A 21550-nucleotide genomic window follows, 5' to 3' on the forward strand; every position below is an offset into this window, starting at 1 on the left:
AAGAGGAAGAAAAGAGGTTGTTAACCCACTTGGCCTTTGGCCAGGACATGGAGACGCTTTCTAGAAGACATCCTGCCTTTTATAAAGTGCAAGGACAGTTTAGTGTTCCCAGATGGTCTTTGGTTTATGGCAGAGCTTGGTTGGTGAACTCTGAGAAACGGGGCGACAGGGCGGTGCCGGGCCAGGGCTGACGAGCACTGCCAGAGTGCTCTAGCAGAACAGTTTGCTCGCTGTCTGCCTGCTGAATTCCTGAGTCTCGTCAGCGCTGTTCCGCTTTCCCTCTGGCACTGGTATTAAATTCATCTGCTGCAATGACATCCAGATCCCTGATGGAGTTTGAAGGGTTCAGTTCCCCCAGGTAATTTGCCTTGGGATTTGGTATCAGTCTGAGAGAGCAGGAAACTCAAACTTGGGAATTTGCTTCCCCAGCAGGTTACTCTACAGTAAAGCGCTCAGCCCTCAGCTGAGCTCAAGGAGCAGCAGTGAGTCGAGGAAAGCCAGACAGCAAGACCATTTAAAGCAGTTTTTTTTTTTTTTTTCTCATTCAAATACACGCCTCCAAACAACAGCACAGTACTGCCTGGATCATGACCACTGAATTACTGTAGCATACCTGCAATCAGTGTCACCAAATTGGATGCGAGTCCCGCAATCAGAGGAGATCTCCATTATATGGAGATTAATTAGCCTGTTCTGTGACTAATTATGGGCAGTAAGTCTCCAGCACTATCATTCCAGGCTCTATCCTCTGCACTCTGAAAACACCTAGCACATCTTTAGTGTCTTGTCCTGGGCTTCCACCCAGTGCTGAGCTTGAGCTACACTTAAAAATCAGGTTTTTAGGGGAGAAGAGTAAATCTGATTCTTTCCCTTTGGCCCCAGGATTGAATTTGCTGTCACTAAGCTACGCTTTGGAAAGGGGAGCTGGGGGGGGGGGGGGGGGGGAAATCATTTTAATACCTAGTGACAAAGCCATTGGAGCAGCATGGTTCCAAAATTCAGGGATTAGGGCTGTAAAGAAATGTATATACTATCCTGGTAACAAAACCCAGCGTCAGTGGGAACACCTTCTCTCAGTAATGCTTGCTCTGTTTTAAATTTATTGCTTATTTGTCCTACATGTGGAACTCTTTTTTTAAAGCTGTGCTGTATGTTGGAGGGCCCGCATGCAGTGTCGCTCCATCCTGCAAACCCTCCATTAGCTCTGCTTATGGACTTCTTAAAGCAGCTCCTTTCAGAGCTGGGAGGAACTTTGTCACTGCCCTTGTCTCCCGAGTGCTGAATTCATCATGTCTAGGTTTATGGAGCATTTGCCTTGGGCTGTCGTCTTGTACAGGAGGAAGGGATAGGAGGGAGGCGAGTCATTCATTAACTCGATAAGAAGATTTCGTATGATTTGTGTTCTCCTTTGGAATGTGCATTTGTGACTGATTAATCTTAATGGAGACTCTGTGCTGAGGGGAAGATAAAGCCTCTGGAATCTCTTATGCAATAAGATAATCTTGTTCATTCTTGCTGTAGGACAGAAATTAATTTTGCACAACTCCTTGCATAGTTTACTAATACATTAACGTGTCTTCCCCCCAATTGTAATGCATCCTTTTGAAGACAATTAAATACACAATACAAGAGCTATTGAATGATTACTTCGTTCTTGATGGCAATAACTTAATGGCAACTTGATGGCAACTTAACAAATCTGTTAAGTGTAGCTTTTTTTTTTTCTAATGAGAGGTATGGGTTGAAAAGCTGGTATTCACCTCAATTTTAAATGACTGAAAAGTGAGCATTCCACCCATGACTTCATAGTCTGGCTTACATGAAACTTTACCCCCACCCCCATAAAAATGTGTCAGAAATATGTGAGTAGAAATATATCCATCTCGGTGTCTCAGCTTCAGTAAGAATTGTTTTACAAGGAGCCAAAAAGTAAATGTCCCTTAAATCTTGGCAGAACTGGTAGTACTCATGAACATGAAAAGTCTAAGTTGGACGGGTAAGTTAAACTAAACTTTTTTTTAAAAACTAAAGTCTAATGATTTCTAGGGCTATTTAAGCATCGCATCTGGACCGATACAAGGGGTATGACACCCAAACACCTATGCAGGATGGGCTCCCAGTAGGGGCTAAGTTCTGTGTGTGGGGACTATAAAGAGCTTCGTTTGTAGATGAGCTGCTCCCAGGTTTTCTTTAGGGTCCTCGCACCTTCTGGTGCACGTGGTGTCGGCTATTATTAAAGACTTAACTAGGAGTTGTTAGTGTGATCTGCTGAGAGAGTTCCCATCTTCTTCAGTAATACGAAGACGCCTGCTGTCCTGCATCAAGACACCGTGGGTTTGCTGAACGCAACCTTCCAGGAAGGCGCTGATCCGTCAGGAACCGGAGCCGATCTGTACCTAGATAGGTGCCTGATGGCTTTCTGAAGGAAAACGGCATACTTCCCCAATTCCAGGATTTTGCCAGAGTGTGTGTGTTCGCTTGGAAGAAACTTGCTCTTAGGTGTGTACGACTTGCAGCATAATGTATAATTAATTATACATTTACTATACATTATAGTCCCAGGCTTGTGAGATGTCAAAGTACAACTATAACTAGGATGCACTAGCTAATGTCTCCAAGCAATCTGGAGGTTGTGTCTGCACTCGGCTGCTGTCAGCCAGGAGGGCACTTGATTTACTGTGGTAGATGACTGCCTGGTACAAATAGGCGTAACTTCGACAGCTTCATTAAGAAATACGAGCCAGCGTACCCCTCGAAGCTATGACGGTTCAGGGAATGTTTTTACCGCTGCCAAGATGAAGGAAAAGATTCCACCCAATACAAAATGGGTGGAATATAAAAATATATAAAGCTGAGTGTGGCGTCTCCGCTCTAGGCGGTGGAATGGGCTCGGAAAATAGCCTGCAAGTGCAAGTATCGATGTCTGTTCAGTGCTCGTCTTTTTCCTTTTGTACTCAGCAATACTGCAATCAAATCTTTATTAAACAGGCAATATATATTCTTTGACCCAAGATGAGAAATGAAATTATTTTAATATAAAAATATTTATATTTTTTTATACACTAGAAACTGCAGATAAAAAAAAATTAATCATTTTGAGGAATGGGGCTCTGGAGTGCTTGGGGTATTACCCTGTAACAGACATTAACGGCTTTGCCCCTGCCCTTGTTTCCCAAACCCTGTGCGTGGCACTAGGGGAGCAGGCACCAGAGCCAGCGCTGACCTTTAGAACAAGCGCTGGATCTGCTAGTAGGAAAAAAAAAAAACAAGAGGCGAGTGGTAGAAAAGTCTCTTTTTTGAGAGACTTACTCAAGAAACGTGACCATTTAAAGAAAAAGAAGACCTGCGCGACTGCCCCGGGCCCCTCCCTGGGCCGCGTCCTGCGTTCACGCCCTTTCGGGCTGCAGCCCCCTGTCTGACTTCCCCGGCTGCCTCCCCTCCTCGCCGCTTTCGCCTCGTCTTTCGCGTTACAAGCGATGTGATGAGGAGCGGGGTTGCGGGCGAGATCCAGCTCTGTACCGAGCAGGGCCGCGCCGGTTGAGTCTTCCCTGCGCGCCCCGTAGCGACGCCGCCGCGCTCCCGGTGCTACGGGGGAGCGCCGCCCGCCCTAGTTTGTCCTTCTCCGCTCCCCGTCCCCAGCCCAGCGGTCCCGCCCACTCGCCTCCTCCGCAGCCAATCGAGTTCCACTCGCCGGCCCGGCCCGTCGCGTCATTCCGCCCATCGGAAGGCGCGCCCCTGCGCCGCGTGACAGAGGCGGGGCGTCCCGCGGCTCGACGCGCTTCGCGCGGCCGCGCCCGGCCCAATGGGAGGCCGGCGCGCAGGCGCGCGGGGAGCGGCGCGTCCTCCGCGTGCGCGCGTGCCGCCGGCGGCGTCATGTCTTGGCTCTTCGGGCTGAACCGCGGCGCGGCCCCCGCGGGCGGCGGGGACGCGGCGCCGGGCGCGGCCGGCCTCTCCCTCCCGCCGGCACCGGGCGGCGGCGGCGGCGGCGGCGGCCCGGCGGGCGGCGGCGGGGAGCGCCAACCGCCCAAGGACAAATGGAGCAACTTCGACCCCACGGGCCTGGAGCGGGCGGCCAAGGCGGCGCGGGAGCTGGACGCGTCCCGTGCGTGAGGGGCCGGGGCGGGGGTCGCCCCGCCGCCCGCGGTCTGGCGGCGGGGTTCGCGGCCGTCAGTCGGTATCTCGCCTCCTGTCAGGTCCCGCCTCTCGGAGCGCGTGTGCCCGCCGGGCCGGGCAGGGCCGGGGCGGCCTCGGGCTCTTGCAGCGCTCGCCCGGGGCCCGGCGGCCTGCGGGGCCCCGAGGTCGGCCCTCCGGGTCGTTGGCTTCCTCCGAGCGCCTCCTCCGGGGCCTGGGAAGGGAGAGGGAGGTACGGGAGCACCTTCTCAGCAGGGTAAACCTGTCGGCCTCGGACCAACGGGGGTGTGGAGAAGGTCACCGGGCGTCTGTCGGCGGGGAGGGCTGAACGTACGGCTTCGGAGCCGTGCACGAGACAGTCTGAGCTAGCGCCGGGTCGGCTCGAATAGACGGAGCGTTTTCTTACGTGAGAAAGAGATCTTTGTACCGTCGCTAACCGCTTCCCGCTGTCACTTTCAGGCCACGCGAAAGATGCTCTCAGTCTTGCCCAGATGCAAGAGCAGACCTTGCAGCTGGAACAGCAGACAAAACTTAAGGTATGTTGGAGCTCGTCAACTGTTGTACAGCCAGCCCGCCTCAGGCAACTGCCAGGTTTGTGGGGGGCATAAGTGGAAGTCTCATTTTCTAGCAGTCTGCAGAGGGCGTTAAGTTTTTCTTGTTGCTGTTCAGCTTAAGCAAATAATAGTTATCTGCCTTTTAAAAAAAAAAAAGTAATTCTGGAAGGTGAAGTGCAAGCTGATTTGGCCTGTTCTCAGGCCTGTTTTGTGGCTTTGTTTACAACTTGCACGTCCCGAGTGGTTTTGTAACTCCTAGAATATCACCACCGTTTTTAGGGAATGTCAAGGGTTTTCTGCAGGGAACTGTTAAGTGGTTGGGTGGAGGACCGAGTTCTGTTTCTTTTATAAAGGAATTTGGGGACTGTTTGAGTGTTGGTTTGTTCTTTTTTTTTTTTTTTAATAAATTTTATTTAATCCTGAAATGGTTAATCATGAGACTTCTTACGATCATATTTTATGATCATATTTTAGCTTTCTTGTGTCATTGGTCAGCTTTGCAGGGTACCGCTCTGATTACAGATGGATTTCTTGGAGTATAATTGTCACTAGCCTTTCTCTATGAGATGACGTATTGAGCTCATTTGTGATGATTATCTCTTTATCTTAATAGGAGTATGAAGCTGCCATAGAACAACTGAAGAACGAGCAGATACGAGTACAGGCAGAAGAGAGACGAAAAACACTCAGTGAAGAAACAAAACAGCATCAAGCAGTAAGGGAACGAGGGGGAAGCTGAGTGATGGGAGGCCTTGTTTGTGTCCTCCTTTATGGAACAGGCAACAATGCATTAATTGCCCCTTTTGGGGGGCAGGGGAAGGGGGATTGCGGGCAGCCGCAGATGTGAGGCAGTTCACAGGCTGAGCCCATCTTCTGCCCTGGCTTTGTAATGTTGAACCTGATTTGGAGTTATACGCAGCTTTGTCGTCTTCAACCTTTGTTACCAAGTTCTTGAACATCCAAAGGAGCTGGTTGTAGCAGTTACTCTTATTGTGTGCTCTTTGAAATTTTCCCGAAGGAACTTCCAGGGAAGTGCTGTTGAACATGCTGAGATACACTTGTTTGTGTCTAACAGCTGGTGGCATTGAAAGGTTGAAGACTACTGGCTTAACAAGTATATGTGTTAGCCTGGACAGTGGAATGTCTCTTAAGTTATTTGGATTTCAGTCGTAAGTAGCCTGCAACCCTATTTCTTCCAAGTTTGATCTTTTAGACAGGAAAAAATACCTTAAGAGTAGAAGTGATGCAAATCTGAGAGTTACCGGAGGCTGTGTTGTGAGCAATGTTGGTGCTTTCTGGTATGTTTTAGCATGAGTTACTGAAGTGGCAATAATACTGAAATCAGGGAAATGCAGGCTAGCTTTTAGGCTAATAGCTCACATATGGTGACTTTTTACTTTGAGAGCACAGGAAATTAGGGGATTTGATTAGTTCTCATTGATGATCAAGCTTGGGAAGAGAGCTAAAACTGCTATTTGGCACACGTTGCTTTTTATCCCATCAGAGTTTGGACTTTGAATGGGGCTGGCTCAGGAAGCAGGCTTACAGACATCTGTTCTGTTCATGAGTTAGCTCTTGAACTCTTGCAGTTCACAGGGCATCATTTGAAGTCAAAGCAAACTTGATCATGATTTACTTCTGAAGTGCCATGCTTTACAGTTGTGGAGGAGATAATTTGCAAGCTGTTCTGCTGTCTGTGTATTTGGAATAGAGAATCATATCATCCCTTGCAGAGAGTCCTCCTTGCTGATGGATATGGGCCCTCAGACCACTTTCAGTTGAGTGTAGATGATACGGGTTTATTTGCCAGTTGCAGTGGAAAATCGATGAGAGAAATTAATGAGGAACAAGAAAATCAATCAGAAACAGAGCTCATCTGACAGGCAGCATGTCTTGACAGTTCTATTGCTTGCAATCGCCAGTCTAGGTAACGTGTTTTAGAACATGAAAAACATGCTTTTCCCAGTAAAGTAAGTCTCCTTTTCTGGGTCAAGGAACACTTGTTCTTTGATTTTATATCTGTGATACCTTAAAATGAAGTCAGACTATATAGATTTCTCAGCGTAGAGGAGTTTTTGGTGCTGGCTGAGGATGTTTTGCCCCAAACTTTGCCCTGTTCGTATTCAAATCCGGGATTATTTTTTGTTCTGTGTGGGGTTTTTTGTTTTGTGTTTTTCCCTCTGCGTGTTCCAAACCTCATTGCCTCAGGGTTAGGTTCTCTCTTAAATACCTAATCTTTATATTCTGAATACTCCCTTTTTTTTTTTTTTTATTTGAAGCGAGCCCAATACCAGGACAAATTGGCAAGGCAGCGCTATGATGAACAGATGCGACAGCAGGTATGATAGCTTCCTTCTCCAACCCAGCTGGGAACTGTATAGGAGCTTGCTTAAGTCAAAGTGGTGATCTGGAACTGTGCCCTGTCGTGCTGGCCAGATGGCTGATGCTAGGCACAGTTGCTTTCATCTGTACTATTTGCTTAGCATCAACAGTGCTGGCCGGGCAAATCAAAGGTCGGGAGTTAGGACAAAGCAGCTAGGAGCATGAGATTAAGAGTATGAATCTGGGAGATGGGGAGAGGACTTCAGCTTGAGCACTAGCTCCTTGAAAACATCTGTAGTCCTTAAGCTTACACAAATACCTACTTGACTGAGTTCTTACAACTTTAACGCAACTTCTGCTGTCGTCTCTGCCTCTAGCAACTTGCTAATGAAGAGAATCTGAGGAAGCAGGAAGAATCTGTACAGAAGCAGGAAGCCATGAGGCGTGGTAAGCTAGTAGTTTTTCTTTAGCTGGTGACAGAGTGGGTGGGCAGATGAGTTCTCTGTACTGATCTTTGACTCCTTGTCCATATTGGTTGATGCTCCATTAGGGTCATGTGTTAATGTCATATTGGCAAGTAACGGGTAAACCCCGGTAGTACCAGAACTACCAATTGCTTCCAAGATTAGTTTTAGAAGTGGCTTCACTCCTAAACATCTGCACTGTGGTACTTGGATTTCCCAATGAACTGTCAGCATCTCCTGATGTAGCAACTGAAGTTCTGATTTTATACTGGGACAATCTAAAATAGAGCCAGTTTTGAGGAAGGAAGAGAAGCAGGATAGCTCCTCAGAGGAACGGTTGAATCTGCGTCACCTAGTCTCCGTTCACTGTTTCCTGTAGAAAATAAAAGTTGAGTAATGAAGTTTTAGTCTGAAACTTGCTTTGTTTCTTTTCGGTGTTGTGGAATTGCCAGAATCACTGGGTTTGCAGAACTCCAGTGGGACTCCACTAGGGCACAAGTCTTAGAAATGTAAGGGAATTTGTCTATGACCAAGTGGGATCTGAAGGCTGGTTTGCGCCGTACACAGATGTGGACTGCTATGTTGTCCGCTCCTTGCTGCCCTCTAGTGTACTCCCAACGTTTGTCGGTGTCTTTGTGGGAAGTATTGTAGCAACCATATAACAAAGCTCAATGGTGAAACCCTGTAGGAGAGAGGGTGATTTTACTCTTGTAGTATCCACCTGCTCATAGGACTAAGGCATGAGTGTCAAGGTGGCTTGTCCAGCATTCAGGTATCAAGTAGATGGGTGGTCCAGTCAGGATTTCTTGCAGTGATGCTGAAGATAAGAGGGTGCTGGCTATGAAGTCCTCATCTCATCTCCTGAGTTGTTCTTAGGTTTCTCATTCATTCTCCATTCACATCAATCTTAATGTGTCTGGCAATTCTGTGTGTGTGAAGTAACAGAGCTTCCAAAATCCTGTTTGGGACAGCATTTTACAGGCAACTCCGTTTTGCTTCTCTTCCTTACAAGCAGCGTATGTTACACTGTGCGTAGTTACTTGCCCAGGGTTGTCCTTCATTGTCTGCAGCGTGTCACCCTTCCTCTCTGAAATGATGTTGGTGAGCAGCAGCAGTGCCTAGCACTGTGGTTTTTCCCTCTCTGTTGCTTTATCCCTTATTGTCTAGCTCGTCTCTGACTAAAGTTTGCCCTGAGCGATTTTTCTGGTAATGAACTTCCAGAACTGAAACATGATTATTGTCTTGCGGTGTGCCATCTGGAGAAGGCCACCTATTTGGTGTGTGATCCCTCTGAGCACAGAGAGAAAATTCCTTGTCGGTCTTCTGTAATATTGTACTGGTTGGCTGTCTTTTGGGGGAGGGTGGGAGGGAATGAAGATCTTGAAATCTGCTGCTCTGGGACCACACGCAGCTGTTGTGAAGCCAGGATGAAGCAATGGATCTCTTTTTCACCTGCCTGCTACCTGGGATTAAGCCAGCCCAAAAGATTGTCCTCTTCTCTCTTTTTTTTTTTTAAGCTACTGTAGAGCGAGAGATGGAGCTGCGGCATAAGAACGAAATGCTGCGTGTTGAGGCAGAGGCAAGAGCCCGTGCCAAGGCTGAGCGGGAGAACGCAGACATCATTCGGGAGCAGATCCGCTTAAAAGCTGCTGAACATCGTCAAACAGTGTTGGAGTCCCTCAAGTATGTGCAAGCCAGGAGAAGGGCACGGGTTGCGTTGCTGCTTTTGCAGATTTCTCCCATCATGTAGGGAACCTTGCTGTTTATTCCTCTAAGCTCTGAGGAATATCAAAAGTTAGTTTGTACGCTCTTGTACTCTGAGCAATAGGAATTATATTAAAGAGAACCCTCTCTTTCACTTGTCTTGCTACATTGTCATCTGAATGCGAACCAGAGAGACTATTTACAGAGTCCTGAATTTTACACAATTTTTCTAACAGATTGCTTCAAGCCTTATTTGCTAAGATTGAGACTCAATTACTCTGAAAACTCTGAGTTCTTTCAGTTTTTGAACATATGCCATAAAGGTTATAAAGCAGTCTATCTCCAAAGGGCTGGGCGTTTAGGTTTGTAATTTGTTAATTTTAGGTCCTTTGTGATTTTGAATAAAAAAAGCTTTAGAATAAAATACCTTTTATTACAGTTCAGCACTAATAATGTATTAAAGAAATTGATATCATCTTAATGCCAAATGCTTTTCTGGATTTAATCCCAGGTCAGGTGTAGACATCAGATGATTGTAAGTGTATTTGCCATGCTTGTTCATGTTTCAGTTCCCAGGCGAGCTCTCAATTAGCTTTGACTGGTTCTGAAGAAGATCATTATAAAGTTGTCTTGTAAATTGTTTCAATTCAGTCTTTGAAATCCCTTTCTCTTCTCCTGCTTGCCTTGCTGTTTGCTTACCATAGGACAGCTGGGATGCTCTTCGGGGAAGGATTCCGTACTTTTGTAACGGACTGGGATAAAGTTACGGCCACGGTAAGATTGTGACGTGTATCGATAACTTCCAGAAAAGTCTGTCTGTAAATGTGGGTTAAACTCCTTGCTCTGATATTTTTATAAACTGTAAACCATGGCGGGAATTTGCTGCTCACTTAGTGCTCTCTGCAGTCCTCATTTAAGGAGATCCTGTGCTTCAGATTTTTATTCAAATTAATTCTTGACTTCTCTGTATAGATAATTCGTTTCTCGTTGGTCACAAAAGTTCTGCCTTTGATTGATCAACAGCATATAATTGTCTTGTCTTTGGAGGCACCATCACCTTTACAAACACGTTTCCTGAAAGTCTGCCAGCTATTACAAGTGACAGATGCAGATTCTGTGAAAAAAGTAGATGAGTCTTTTTCACAGATTGTTGGGTTGGTGTTTTTTTTTTTTTCACAGATTGTTCTAGAATTTTCTGTCTCCTATGTATGTAGGGGAGTAGGGGTTTTATCTAATAGCCAATTAGAGATAACTGCAGATTTTTTTCTTTGAGATCTTGAATGCAGTTTTTGTGTTTGACTAGGCTCTGAGCTGACAAGTTTTCATTCAGCTTTTTAATGCTTGATGTTCACTGTACTTTCACGATGCATGAACATCTATAAATGTTTATAGGTGAACAGAGCATTATGAAATGTTTAACGCTGCTGTTACAGGACGTCTTTGCCAGTGGTGGTTTTTGGGAACAGGGATCTAATACCCGTTTCCCCCCACCCCCAATGTCTTTGTATGTTTGCAGTTAAACTACAAACTGGAAATGTCTTTTTAGGAGTATTAGGGAAAGTATATTGGACGTGTAATAGTTGATCTGGTGGACACAAAAGGGATTTGTTCCCTCTAAACCAGCGGTCTCAAATTTTTCGATCGCGTACCCCTTACAGTAAAAAATTTCTGAGGACACTTCCCCAAGAAAGTAAGAGATGCATCGTGAAAGTTTGTTTTGTTTTTAAATGATAATACTAAGTACGTGATTTTAAGGCCACAGAGAGAAATTCTTCAGCATTCCCCTTTTGCATGCATTCTGTCTCTGAGCTGCAATTTCTTCCCACCAAGTTAGCTGCCAAGAACTTGCTTGCTAGTCTCATCCCAGGTGGATAGCAGACTGTCAGGTCTCTGTGATCAGGGGGCCTGAGGGTACCATTTTCATCTATAAAGGAGCACTCCTAGTCTCTGGAACGTCAAGATCTTGCAGGACATGATCTAAAACTCGCTTTGCTGCTTATCTCACAACTTTATATCTGATTTTGATGTAGCCTAGAGAGCACTTAGAGAACTGTTGTGTGCGCTAAATAAGTTGATTAAAAGCTGGACCAACATCTTTTCACAGGACAAAAGAGCGTGGCAGTGGCTTCTTATGGACATAGAGTTGGTTCTCAGTGTACTACTTACAACAAAACTTTACAGTGAAAATACATTTTTAGTAGCATGGCTTGTTAAAATGGACATTTTGCTTTAAGTCAGTCACCACCATCTGCTCCACCCTCCGGTTTTATACACACAGGCTGATACAAAAGACACTTTGCTTGAGTGCACTGGGGAGAGCAAGACATGCTTTTAGTGGATCCTTTTGTAATCTGTAGGCTGTACCTGGAATGCCTGCAGTATTCAGAGCCTCTTGCAGATTAGTGCTTGCTGCTTTTAGCTGCATATTCTTTTGACCCAGATACCAGTTTCCTGCATGGTCATTTTTGCTTCTGACAAGCTCTTGTCTTGTGAATTTGGGACATTTAGCTTAAAAAAAAAAAGTATATTTTTGGAAAGGAGATAACACAGCTGGAACTCGTACTTTCTGTTGCTTTCAAAAATGACTACAAGGTAAGAATTAGCCAGTTATTTTAGGGTTCCTCTAAATTAGCCCTGGATTTTCAGCTCTTCCTGCCTACTGTAAGGGCTGCTCTTTTCCTACTTCTTCCCATCCAAGCAGAACCCCAAAGGTTCTGCTCAAAGTTTTTTGGGTTTGTTGGGGTTTTTTTAGTGGAATTCGCTTTGCTTATCAGTCAGAGATTCATTCCTTTGCTAGATACTTAATGATAAACAGATAGGCACTGTAATCAGACTGATTTGTGGAGTTGGCATAGTAATTGGGTTCTTCTGTGAATGTGAGTCTCGAATAATTTTCCTGTTTTGATACATAGCTGTCAGTCTTAAAGCGGTATTTCTCTGTATCTTGTAACATGAGCGTCAGTGAAGTCCAAAAGTCTGAAATACTTATCTCTGCCTGGATGGATCTGATGTATCAACCTGTAACTTTGCTTAATACTGGATGTTGCTAAAGCAGATGGTCTAAGAGTGCATGACATCATTTGTCATGGTACCTTGTTTTTAGAGGGAGGCTGCTAAAAGGGTGGAGTCTCTTTTGTGTTCTAATGTCCATGTAAGCTGAGATGAATCAGATGTGGAGGTCGTCTTATTGTTTGCATCCTGGAACTTGCAGTTCTGAACCGTTCATGTTTCTGTTCAAAACAAAGGTGATGTCATACATTTAAGCAGAGTGAAACTGAACAGATGGTGTCTCATGGTTTATTGAACAATGCTATCCTTGTTGTCCTTGAGGCTTTTGACCTTGTTCTGTACTTCTAGTAAAAGTCTGCTTACTTTAAAAGCAATTGCTGCAGCTTGCTCTTTTGTCTATCTGGGCTTGCTCTGTTATGAATTATTGACATCTAGCTGTAAGCTGAACACAACTGATTACTTGCGCTCAGAACTGTGTGGAACAGTTGGCCTCTTCCCAAACACCTCTCAGTTTAAAAGTGATGCCCCTTGTTCCCTTGTATTTTCAGGTGAATAGGACTTCTGGTAAATCAACTGACTCGCTTGCATATGTACAAACAGATGGAACCGGAGGCTTATGTTTGTGCACCTTAACTTTTATAAAACTTATCAGTACTATCAGTCTCTGAGAATTAAGGAAACAATCCTATACATGCTAAAGATTTCTGTAAAGTCTTGCTTTCAAGTCCTGACCTGAAGTGTTATTCTTAGCAACCTCCTGGAGTGTCTTTAGCATTGTCAGCACAGCTCCTTGTCTATTCTTAGCTGCCTGCACAGAATACCTGGAAAAAAACCCCAAGCCACACCACTTGCCCAATGTGCTTTTGTTCATAACACTGGAAGCTAGAGCTTCAGCATTAGGGGAGATAGTTTTCTCACAGGAGGCTTATACCTCTGGTTTGTAGCAAAGCCTGATGGCTATTTGTCTTAATACATGCTCTACTTAGTTAAAAGTCTGAAAAGCCACACACGTTTTGAGCAGGGAATACATACTTCTGGATACATGACTATACGCCTTACTTGTGCTTCCTCTGCCTTTCACACTGCAAGATGCAAGAGCACTAAATGCCCTATGAATAGCGGCTGTGAGACGTTGACTGAACAGGGATAAAACATCTTACCAAAAATAAACCCCTATTGGTCAGCATTTGTCCTGAATCTGAATTCCCCACCACAAGGCATGCCACACACAGTAGCGTTGCCTTGCCAAGTGTTTTTCCTAATCCTTCCCCCTTTTCTTTGCAGGTGGCAGGCCTAACCCTTCTGGCAGTGGGCGTTTACTCTGCCAAGAATGCCACGGCAGTAGCAGGGCGATACATAGAAGCACGTTTGGGCAAACCTTCCCTGGTGAGAGAAACCTCGCGCATTACTGTGCTGGAGGCACTGAAGCATCCAATCAAGGTAAAGTTTAGCTTTGTTTTTGTGTTGCACTCAACCACGAGGATGCGAAACTCCTTTTGCAGCTCTTTGTGTCAGGCAGGGAGCTGTCAATGGGTCTGTGAATAAACGTACTATTAGAGATAGCGTAGGTAGGTTGAACGCATTGTCATTTCATATGACCTTTTTGTCCAGGTGAGTTGTCAAAACCGTGGTTGATTTCTACATGTCAGTAATTGAATTTGTCCTCTCTAGGTTGGTAAGCGTCTTACCAGCAAGGCTCAGGATGCCCTCGAAGGAGTTGTTCTCAGTGTGAGTACTCTATTTTGCTATCTTGGTCTGTGAGGGATGACTTGGAATCTAAACGAGAACAGTTGTTTCCTTACACTCGCTTCAAAAGCTGTAATTCCAGTAATTCTGGAGACATAGCACCCTTCAGGCACTGAGACCGTAAATAAGCTCCTGTGTTCAGTGTGACAGGCATTAAGCACTCTGTTAACCTTTTTTCCTCTGTGCAAAGCAGTTGGAAGTCTTAGTTCAGTCCTTGCCCTGCTGCAGTTTTTCTCTGCGGTCAGCATGTTAATACACAGAGTTCCGCTTGTCTCATCTAGTCTGTTGAGGATTACTGAACCTAGATCTGCTTGTAGGCCAAAAAGCCGAAGCAGCGTATGCATTTGCCCATCTTGTGAATGGTTCTTAACTTGCTAATTAGGGCTGCTTCTGTATGTTTGCTTCTGAATTTGATTCCTGGATATCAGGCAACTTTAAGTGCTTCTTGAAGCTGCTGAGAGAAAATGCTCCTGCAGGAGTAGCTTTCTCACAGTATCTCTACAAATGCAGTAATAAGTATGAACATGAATGTTTATGACTTACATGAAAGAATTAGTATTACAAAGAGTGGCTTATGTTTTGACATATCCCTCCCAGGGCATCCAATGGGAAGTGAATATTTAGGCGTTATCAGTTCTTATAGTAGTTACTGCACTGCTTCCTGCACTGCTGCTTTTTCTTGTAAAGAATTGTAGCCAAGTGGACAGAACTTTAAATTGAGTAAATCCTGACATAGAAGGGGAAATGACCCTGGTCTGAAGTAGTAAGCAGCTGAAGTTAAGGCTTAAAAGCTTGAGACTGTAGGAGTGCTGCCTACTTCTTGCTGGTGCTGATCTGTGAAGCTGATAGATGCAGGTCTCTTGGTACTTTCTGTTCCTTAAGTTTAACCCTTTTCTTGCAGCCACAGTTAGAAGCACGTGTGAGAGACATTGCCATAGCAACAAGAAATACAAAAAAGAACAAAAGCCTATACAGGAATATTCTTATGTACGGTCCCCCTGGCACTGGAAAGACGCTCTTTGCCAAGGTAAAACCCTGCCAAGATTCTGACAACCTGCATGTTGCAGGGTGCTCTGAAAACTTCAGGGTCTAAGCACCCTCCATGGTGTGAAATCTATTGCTGTAGTATTGCATAAACATTGTGTTCTTGTGTCTCTGTTGGGAAGGGAGGGAAGGGCATCCAGCCTGTTTCAACTCTAAATTAGTACAGTCACTTGGATTCTAGTGCTAAGCGTAGGCAGAAGAGCCCTTCCATCTGGAAAAGGCACCTGGCGACTGTGACTTGTGAAATCACAACAGCAGCCTGCTGTCTTATTTCCACCTCTGTTAATTTTATGCACTTGTCTAAATAGGGTCTTTCCTGCTGTCGCTTACTAATGCCAGAGCAGAGAAGAGATAGGTATGGCTTCACTGTGCATATGCGTTACCAGGATGGGTTTTGCATGGATTTGAGTCAGGATTTGATTTTTGATTTGTTCTTCAGTGCTCGTCCACTAGATCTGAGGTTTCATATACTTGTTTAACAGTGGCAGATTTGATGTGGTGATGCAAGTTGAATTTTTTGTCTCTATGAATACATTAAACCCATATCCCAATAGTTTTTTGCTGCCTGCTCTGACAGTATGCCACCTAGTTCGGATTTCTAAAGCAGTAGAGAGGGACAGGTCTAGGAAATGGCAACAGCAGCATAAGGAGAAGGAGGGAGAAGTGTAGAGCTGAGAGAAGTGATTGGCAGCGGGGGAAGGAGGAGCAGTTTATTAAACAGTCCAGAAGTTATCTCTTAACACTTTTCCCCAATAGTGTAGGAACTCCAAGGGGATGTGGTGGTAGCTGTAAAAGATTGGAGCAGGTCAGGAGGAAGATGGATGTAAGGGTGAGGAAAGGGCTGAGCACATCAGACCTGTATGCTCTAGAGAGGAGAGAATACTGCGTTGGGAAGCTGACTGTTTTCTGAGCTGTGACTTTTGCACTTGGGTTAATGTCAGTGACAATACAGATTGCTATTATTGCTGTTCCTCAAAGGCAACATGTCACAGTGTGTGGGCCTTCTCTGACTCCTGCAGGGCAAAGACATATATGGGTCTGTGGTGGTAAGTAGTAATGCTGTATGACGCTATTCTTGAGGCAGATGTAAAGACACTTGGATACAACCGTCAAAGCTTCCAGCTTTGCTGGACTCTGATACAAAACACTAAATATTAGTAGCAGGAACTGGGTGGTTTTAATGGGCAGAGTAAAGTTGTGGGGGTTTTTTTTTTCCAGCCTCCTGCTGCACAGCAAATAATTGGTTGGATTCAGCTAAGCATGTTTTGCTGGGGCTGTTGCTGATCTACTTGAATTGACTTGTTCATTTTAACCTTCAGATGACTTTCCTTTATTCAGCAGAACTGGATAGCCGGGTCTGGGTCAGCTAATGGTGTGTGTTAACTCAGCCTGCTGTCTGTCACCATGGCAGGGCTCAGTTGGTGGCTGCTTTGTGAAGTGCTTTCTGAAACGGAGGGGAGAGAGATGTTGCCATTTATTGGCTTCAAATCCTAGCGAAGTCTGTTCTTTCAGATACAGGCATTTGTGGGCTAATTCACCACTGAGATGTTGCAGTGAGACGGACAGCAGTTAATTTGGGAGCTTAATTACAATGTTACATAGCTCTTGTAGACCTGTTTGAGCTGAAGTAGAGGGGGGCTTTGCCGAGGCTGTAATTCTGCCCTGCAGTGACATGACAGCCTAAGCAAACTTTGGTCAGCGGAAGCCATAGGCTCTTCTGATGTGCTTGGTTAGTGTCGGCTACATCCTGTCAAACTTGCTTTATGGATAGACTTGCATTTTCTGTCCTAGCAAAAAATCATAGAGGGATTTTTTTTTCCCCCCCCGCAGGCTTAAGGGGGCTATTTCCAGCATGCCCCAGGAGCTTCATCAAAACCCTTCGCTTAGTAGCCACCAGACCAATCGGTTGTGGCAGGCTTTAAAACACAAAGGGAAAATTCTGTTATTTTGCCTGTATACTCATTGGGTTCACTGACCATTTAATTCCAGGCTTTTAAATTTTTTTTTTAAACAAATACAATTTTGAGTTGTATTAGTTAAGCATCTAGTAGAGAATAGAATCCTGTTCTGGTGCACAGAGGAAGGTAGGTATAAACTAGACCATGAACAAAACAGTGGAAGAAATAAATAATACATAAGTTAAAGGTGAAGGTCTAAGCACTCTCAGCAGTGCCTTCTAGCATTAAAATTTCATGCATTGCCATAAGACTAATCTCCCATCTTTCGTTGCCATTCAGAGCAACATTAAAAACTGCCCCTAAGTGACTAAAGTAGTATTCTCTAAGAGCATACTTATCCTATGCAAATAAGCATGCTGATAGGACTAAACTACTTTTATTTCCCTCCTCCATCTTCCGTGGACTTGCAGTGAAAGAGAGTGCTTAACTCGCTGTTTTTGTTTCCTTCCAGAAATTAGCTGTGCACTCAGGCATGGATTATGCCATCATGACAGGTGGCGATGTTGCCCCCATGGGGCGGGAAGGAGTCACTGCCATGCATAAACTCTTTGACTGGGCAAACACCAGTAGGAGAGGGTAAGTAGAGGTTCCTCCGAATCCTGAATTTGGTTTCTTGCTCAAAGAAATGCACTGCAACGATGTAGTTCAGACCCCTAATCTCTGTTATTGCTCTTGCACAGATGAGGTAACACTGACCAGGCATAACATCTCCTAAAGTTTTCCTAGAATGGGTGAATTCTTGCTGCTTAGTAATATTTAAAAGGCTGAAAGCTTTTGCTCTTCTGCCCCCTCAAACCCTTCTTGTTTACTTCAGATTTTCCAGATCCATCATAGCTTGACTCTCTGCTGATCTCACCAGGCAGGTGGAGAGATATTGCCCACTTGAAGGCTGGGACGCATGTCTTTCAGAGTGATTAGTTTTCTGACAGTAGTTAGAAGACTTAGCACAAATGGAGGTATAACCACGTGTTTACACTCTCTGGATATTATGTTCCCTGTTGCAATTGCTCAGATTTAGACTCTGATAGCGTTTGGATCTGGCTTCTTGTTTACTTTTGAGTCTCAAGCAGAAGTAGCGAGTTATAAGAAATAAGAGGATAAGGGGAAGACAGATGCTAAAGGCATTGACGTTAGATAGGTGTAAAAGTCACAAGCTGCTGTGCTTTTTCAGTCACCTTTAAAAGCAAGCTTTTATCTGCAGAAAAGCATTCATGTTGAGGCTAAATCTGACTCCCTGATTTTGTAAGAGTATGTAGTTAATTTGTTCATACTAGTGTAAATGGATTTTTGCAGTCCCCAGGTAGCTAAGAAGTTGCTTGTCCAGCCAGGATATTAAAATTCAATGGGGAACTTGCAGTGGGTGTCAGTGTAGGTTTTTTGTGCTGTTTTGATTGCAGGTCTTCTGTAAATGTGGCTAACCGGTGATTTACTTGTTCACTGATTGCTGTAGATGGACATTATCTTGCAGTGTCTGTTTTAATCCTTGCTGCATTCATCATCTAAATGTATTTCAAAAAGAAAAAAACCAAAACCAAAAAACTTGCAGAGTCAATGTCCTAAGGATTTAAACTCTTTAAGCATCTCCTACCCTGAGGAACTATAGAAGGAAAGGTGTAAGAATTTAAATGAGCTTAGAAAAAGAAGTTGGAAGAGATATGAGGATACTCAACTGGATGAAGACTGCTGGATGCTTCCACTAAAGAATTCTCTTTCACAGCACTGCCTGGGTCTGAGTTTATTCTCTGTCCTGATAAAAACTTCTGTGCATTTGAACTTCATACACTTTAGATAACCATCTTATGAAAGTCATGATCAAAGGTTACATGTGCCCATATACATCAATATTCTAAGCTCCGGTAGCATTCAAGTATTTAAGCAGCTTTCATTCTGGATATCCAACAATGTTAGCTGTTAGTACTGTGTTGCCTTCATTAGCTGAAAGCTGTTGTGATAGAAGACACTTCTCTGCAGAGACTGTAGGTGAGAATATTTTCAGAAAAACTGGAATTGAGTAAAAGATGTTAATAGGCCCTGAAATCCCTTGAAAGAAAGCTGGTTTTGAAGCTAGGCAAGAAAGTAATACAAGCTGTGACAGCTTTATGAGCAACTTGGTTCTGTTATTGATAAACATCTTTATATGCTTCGTCTCTTGGGAAGAGCACTACCCTTGGGTTACAAGTGAATTTATTTTTGTGAATTATTTATTGACTTTATTAATTCACTTCTCCACAGGTAGTAAAACCATTATATTATTGCTAGTGTAGTTTGGAACGGAAAAATCCAACAAAGTAACACACAAGTTGCAGGGGAGGACTCTGGTTTCAGGTTTTCAGAATGGTATAAGGAAGAAAACTGGCAGGAAGAAGCCATTGTCACCAAGATTTCTTGTATGCTTGTGTACCTGTCTTGTACCCTTGCACACATTTCTCTAAATAGGAGGGAATGCTAAAATAAGCACTCTTACAAATACTTGGGGAGCCAGGTGTAAATTTCAAAGATCTACTCCAGCTTGGCAGTAACATGCCAGCACTGCTAGATACAAGCCCATTGCCAAACCGTGCCCATGAAAACTCCCATCTGTATTTAAAAATCTGGAGGAGGTTAAGGTCGTGTGCCCTAGATTTGCTTCTGTTCAGTCTGCTTCTGAACAGCAGGAAACAAAACTCCAGAGGCCTGGAGTCAGATTTATGGCCTAAGGTGTCTTAAGCTAATGCCTCTTTCTTAACTGTTGGGATGGGCCAGGTGTATGCAATGGAAATGTTCCTGTAGCTTAGCTGAGAAATGTTGCCTTAAGAAATGAAGTGAGTTGTGTAATCCTTCGGGCTTACAGCTGGTCACAGTTATGGGTGCCTGGTGGTGGGACAGGAGAATCCTTGAGCCATTTGAGCCTCACTTACCTGTCTCCTATTACTGTGTAGTGCTTTCCTTTTACAGCCTCTTGCTATTTGTGGATGAAGCAGATGCATTTCTGCGGAAGAGGGCAACAGTAAGTACTTTCTTTATGTCTGTTATCTGTGTATGCTGCAGAGTTAGTCCTCCAACAGCCTTCTTGTTTAACCTGATTTAGCTAGCTTCAACAGGCAAAAGCTTAAAACTGGCAGGTGCCTTACTACTCACCTAATTAAGTGATGCAGAGACAAGAAATTAGCGTTTTGCAGCTGAATGGAATGAGCATCTCAAGACTGACTTGAGAATTCCTCTCTGCAAAAGATGGGTGACATCATCTTTTTGGAGGTTTTGCAGGTGGCTGGGCAGTAGGAAAGAAAGAGGCATATCTTGAAAACAAGAGATTGTGCACGCTGCACAGCTAGTACCCTGCAGGGTTTGGTTTTTGTCCCAACAGATACTTATCTTGGGAGGTCTTCATAACAGAACTGCTTTTTCACTACATAACAAAGCTACACTAGCATCTTCCCCTGTACAAATGATTTATGTTTTCAAAGTAAGTCACCTTATTGTACACTGAATCTGGACCTGCTACTTGGACCCCAATGGTCTATTTAAAGAGCTATCCCTAGAAGATTACTTTGAATGTGTAAGTGAATTCTTTGCTGTGGCTTATTTTCCTGTAAGTATCTTACTGGACTTCCCAGTTAAAATAGTGTTTAGCAGGGAAAGCCATGTGGGCCAATGGTTAGAGCCTTGGGTTTAAAATCAAGAGAATCACTGAATGACTGTGGATAAATATTTAATCTCTCTGCTGGAAGCTTTAATTCCTAACCTTTTTCCTGGGTATATAAATTGATATTTTTTTTTCCCTAAGGTATTACAGTGCTTTGGATTCTGCTGTAATGCAAATGCTTGACAATAACAGAACTCACTTTGTCAATAATGCTGCTTAAAGCTGTGACCTGTCTTAGGTCCCCAAGCAGTTGATCTTCCTTTGGATTTCATCTTTGCAGGAGAAAATCAGTGAAGATCTCAGAGCAACTTTAAATGCATTCCTGCACAGAACAGGGCAGCACAGCAACAAGTAAGTATCCAGTTTCAGCCCTTACATCAGTTGATATTTCCCTGAATTAAGGAAGGTCTGTAAAGCGTCTGTGGTGTGCAAATGAAAGTTGGAAACATGTGATCTGTGCTACTAAGGACTTGAAAAAAATCTGCGTAGTGTATCCCCTTTTCAGCTTATACACTGAATGCAGCTTGCTCTTCCTTTATCTTTTCCTGGGACCTGGAAATTAGCACTCAGAAGGGCTGTACACAGGGTAGAGATCAATGCTTGTCAAAAGGGTGTTCGTTTGGCCCACGTTAGCAGATGTGCAAAAGGGATCTTGAACTGCCTTTCAGGACGACGCTTCCCCTGCATATGGTATGTAGTGGTGAGCAGTTCCCTTTCATATGTCATCTGTACTGTGTGTGGCTCCCTTCCAGCACTGTAGGGAAATTCTTTCCTGAAACAGCGGTGGTATTTGAACATCTTGATTGTCTTAACGAGTACATACTCTTTCTTGATCGGTTACTGTTGTTTAAACAAGGACAGTATTGGGCCCGTGAGTATCAGTATAACAAAAGAGAATGCAGGGTTGATACTGGCTGGATGTTTCATAATCTCTTCAAAACTGCTTCAGCTTGTGCTTGTTTGAGCTGCTGTTCCTTTCCAGTGCTTTAGTGGCCT

The 21550-nt window shown here is 44.3% G+C and overlaps 1 protein-coding gene across 1 annotated transcript in view; it reads left to right on the forward strand.

Annotated features, from left to right (window-relative positions):
* The first annotated feature begins 3995 nt into the window (after positions 1-3995).
* LOC143168921 (ATPase family AAA domain-containing protein 3) overlaps positions 3996-21550 on the forward strand; it is a 29533-nt gene continuing 11978 nt past the window's right edge. Inside the window, exons 1-13 of the mRNA XM_076355940.1 lie at positions 3996-4102; positions 4591-4667; positions 5299-5400; positions 6965-7024; positions 7385-7454; positions 8989-9154; positions 9880-9949; positions 13469-13624; positions 13856-13912; positions 14832-14957; positions 17384-17508; positions 19867-19918; positions 20835-20905. Coding sequence (XP_076212055.1) covers positions 4623-4667; positions 5299-5400; positions 6965-7024; positions 7385-7454; positions 8989-9154; positions 9880-9949; positions 13469-13624; positions 13856-13912; positions 14832-14957; positions 17384-17508; positions 19867-19918; positions 20835-20905 — 1100 coding nt within the window. The 5' untranslated portion in view covers positions 3996-4102; positions 4591-4622. The remainder of the gene's footprint in view (positions 4103-4590; positions 4668-5298; positions 5401-6964; positions 7025-7384; positions 7455-8988; positions 9155-9879; positions 9950-13468; positions 13625-13855; positions 13913-14831; positions 14958-17383; positions 17509-19866; positions 19919-20834; positions 20906-21550) is intronic.

The sequence above is a fragment of the Aptenodytes patagonicus genome, chromosome 19 (genome assembly GCF_965638725.1).
Source record: "Aptenodytes patagonicus chromosome 19, bAptPat1.pri.cur, whole genome shotgun sequence".
NCBI lineage: Eukaryota > Metazoa > Chordata > Aves > Sphenisciformes > Spheniscidae > Aptenodytes > Aptenodytes patagonicus.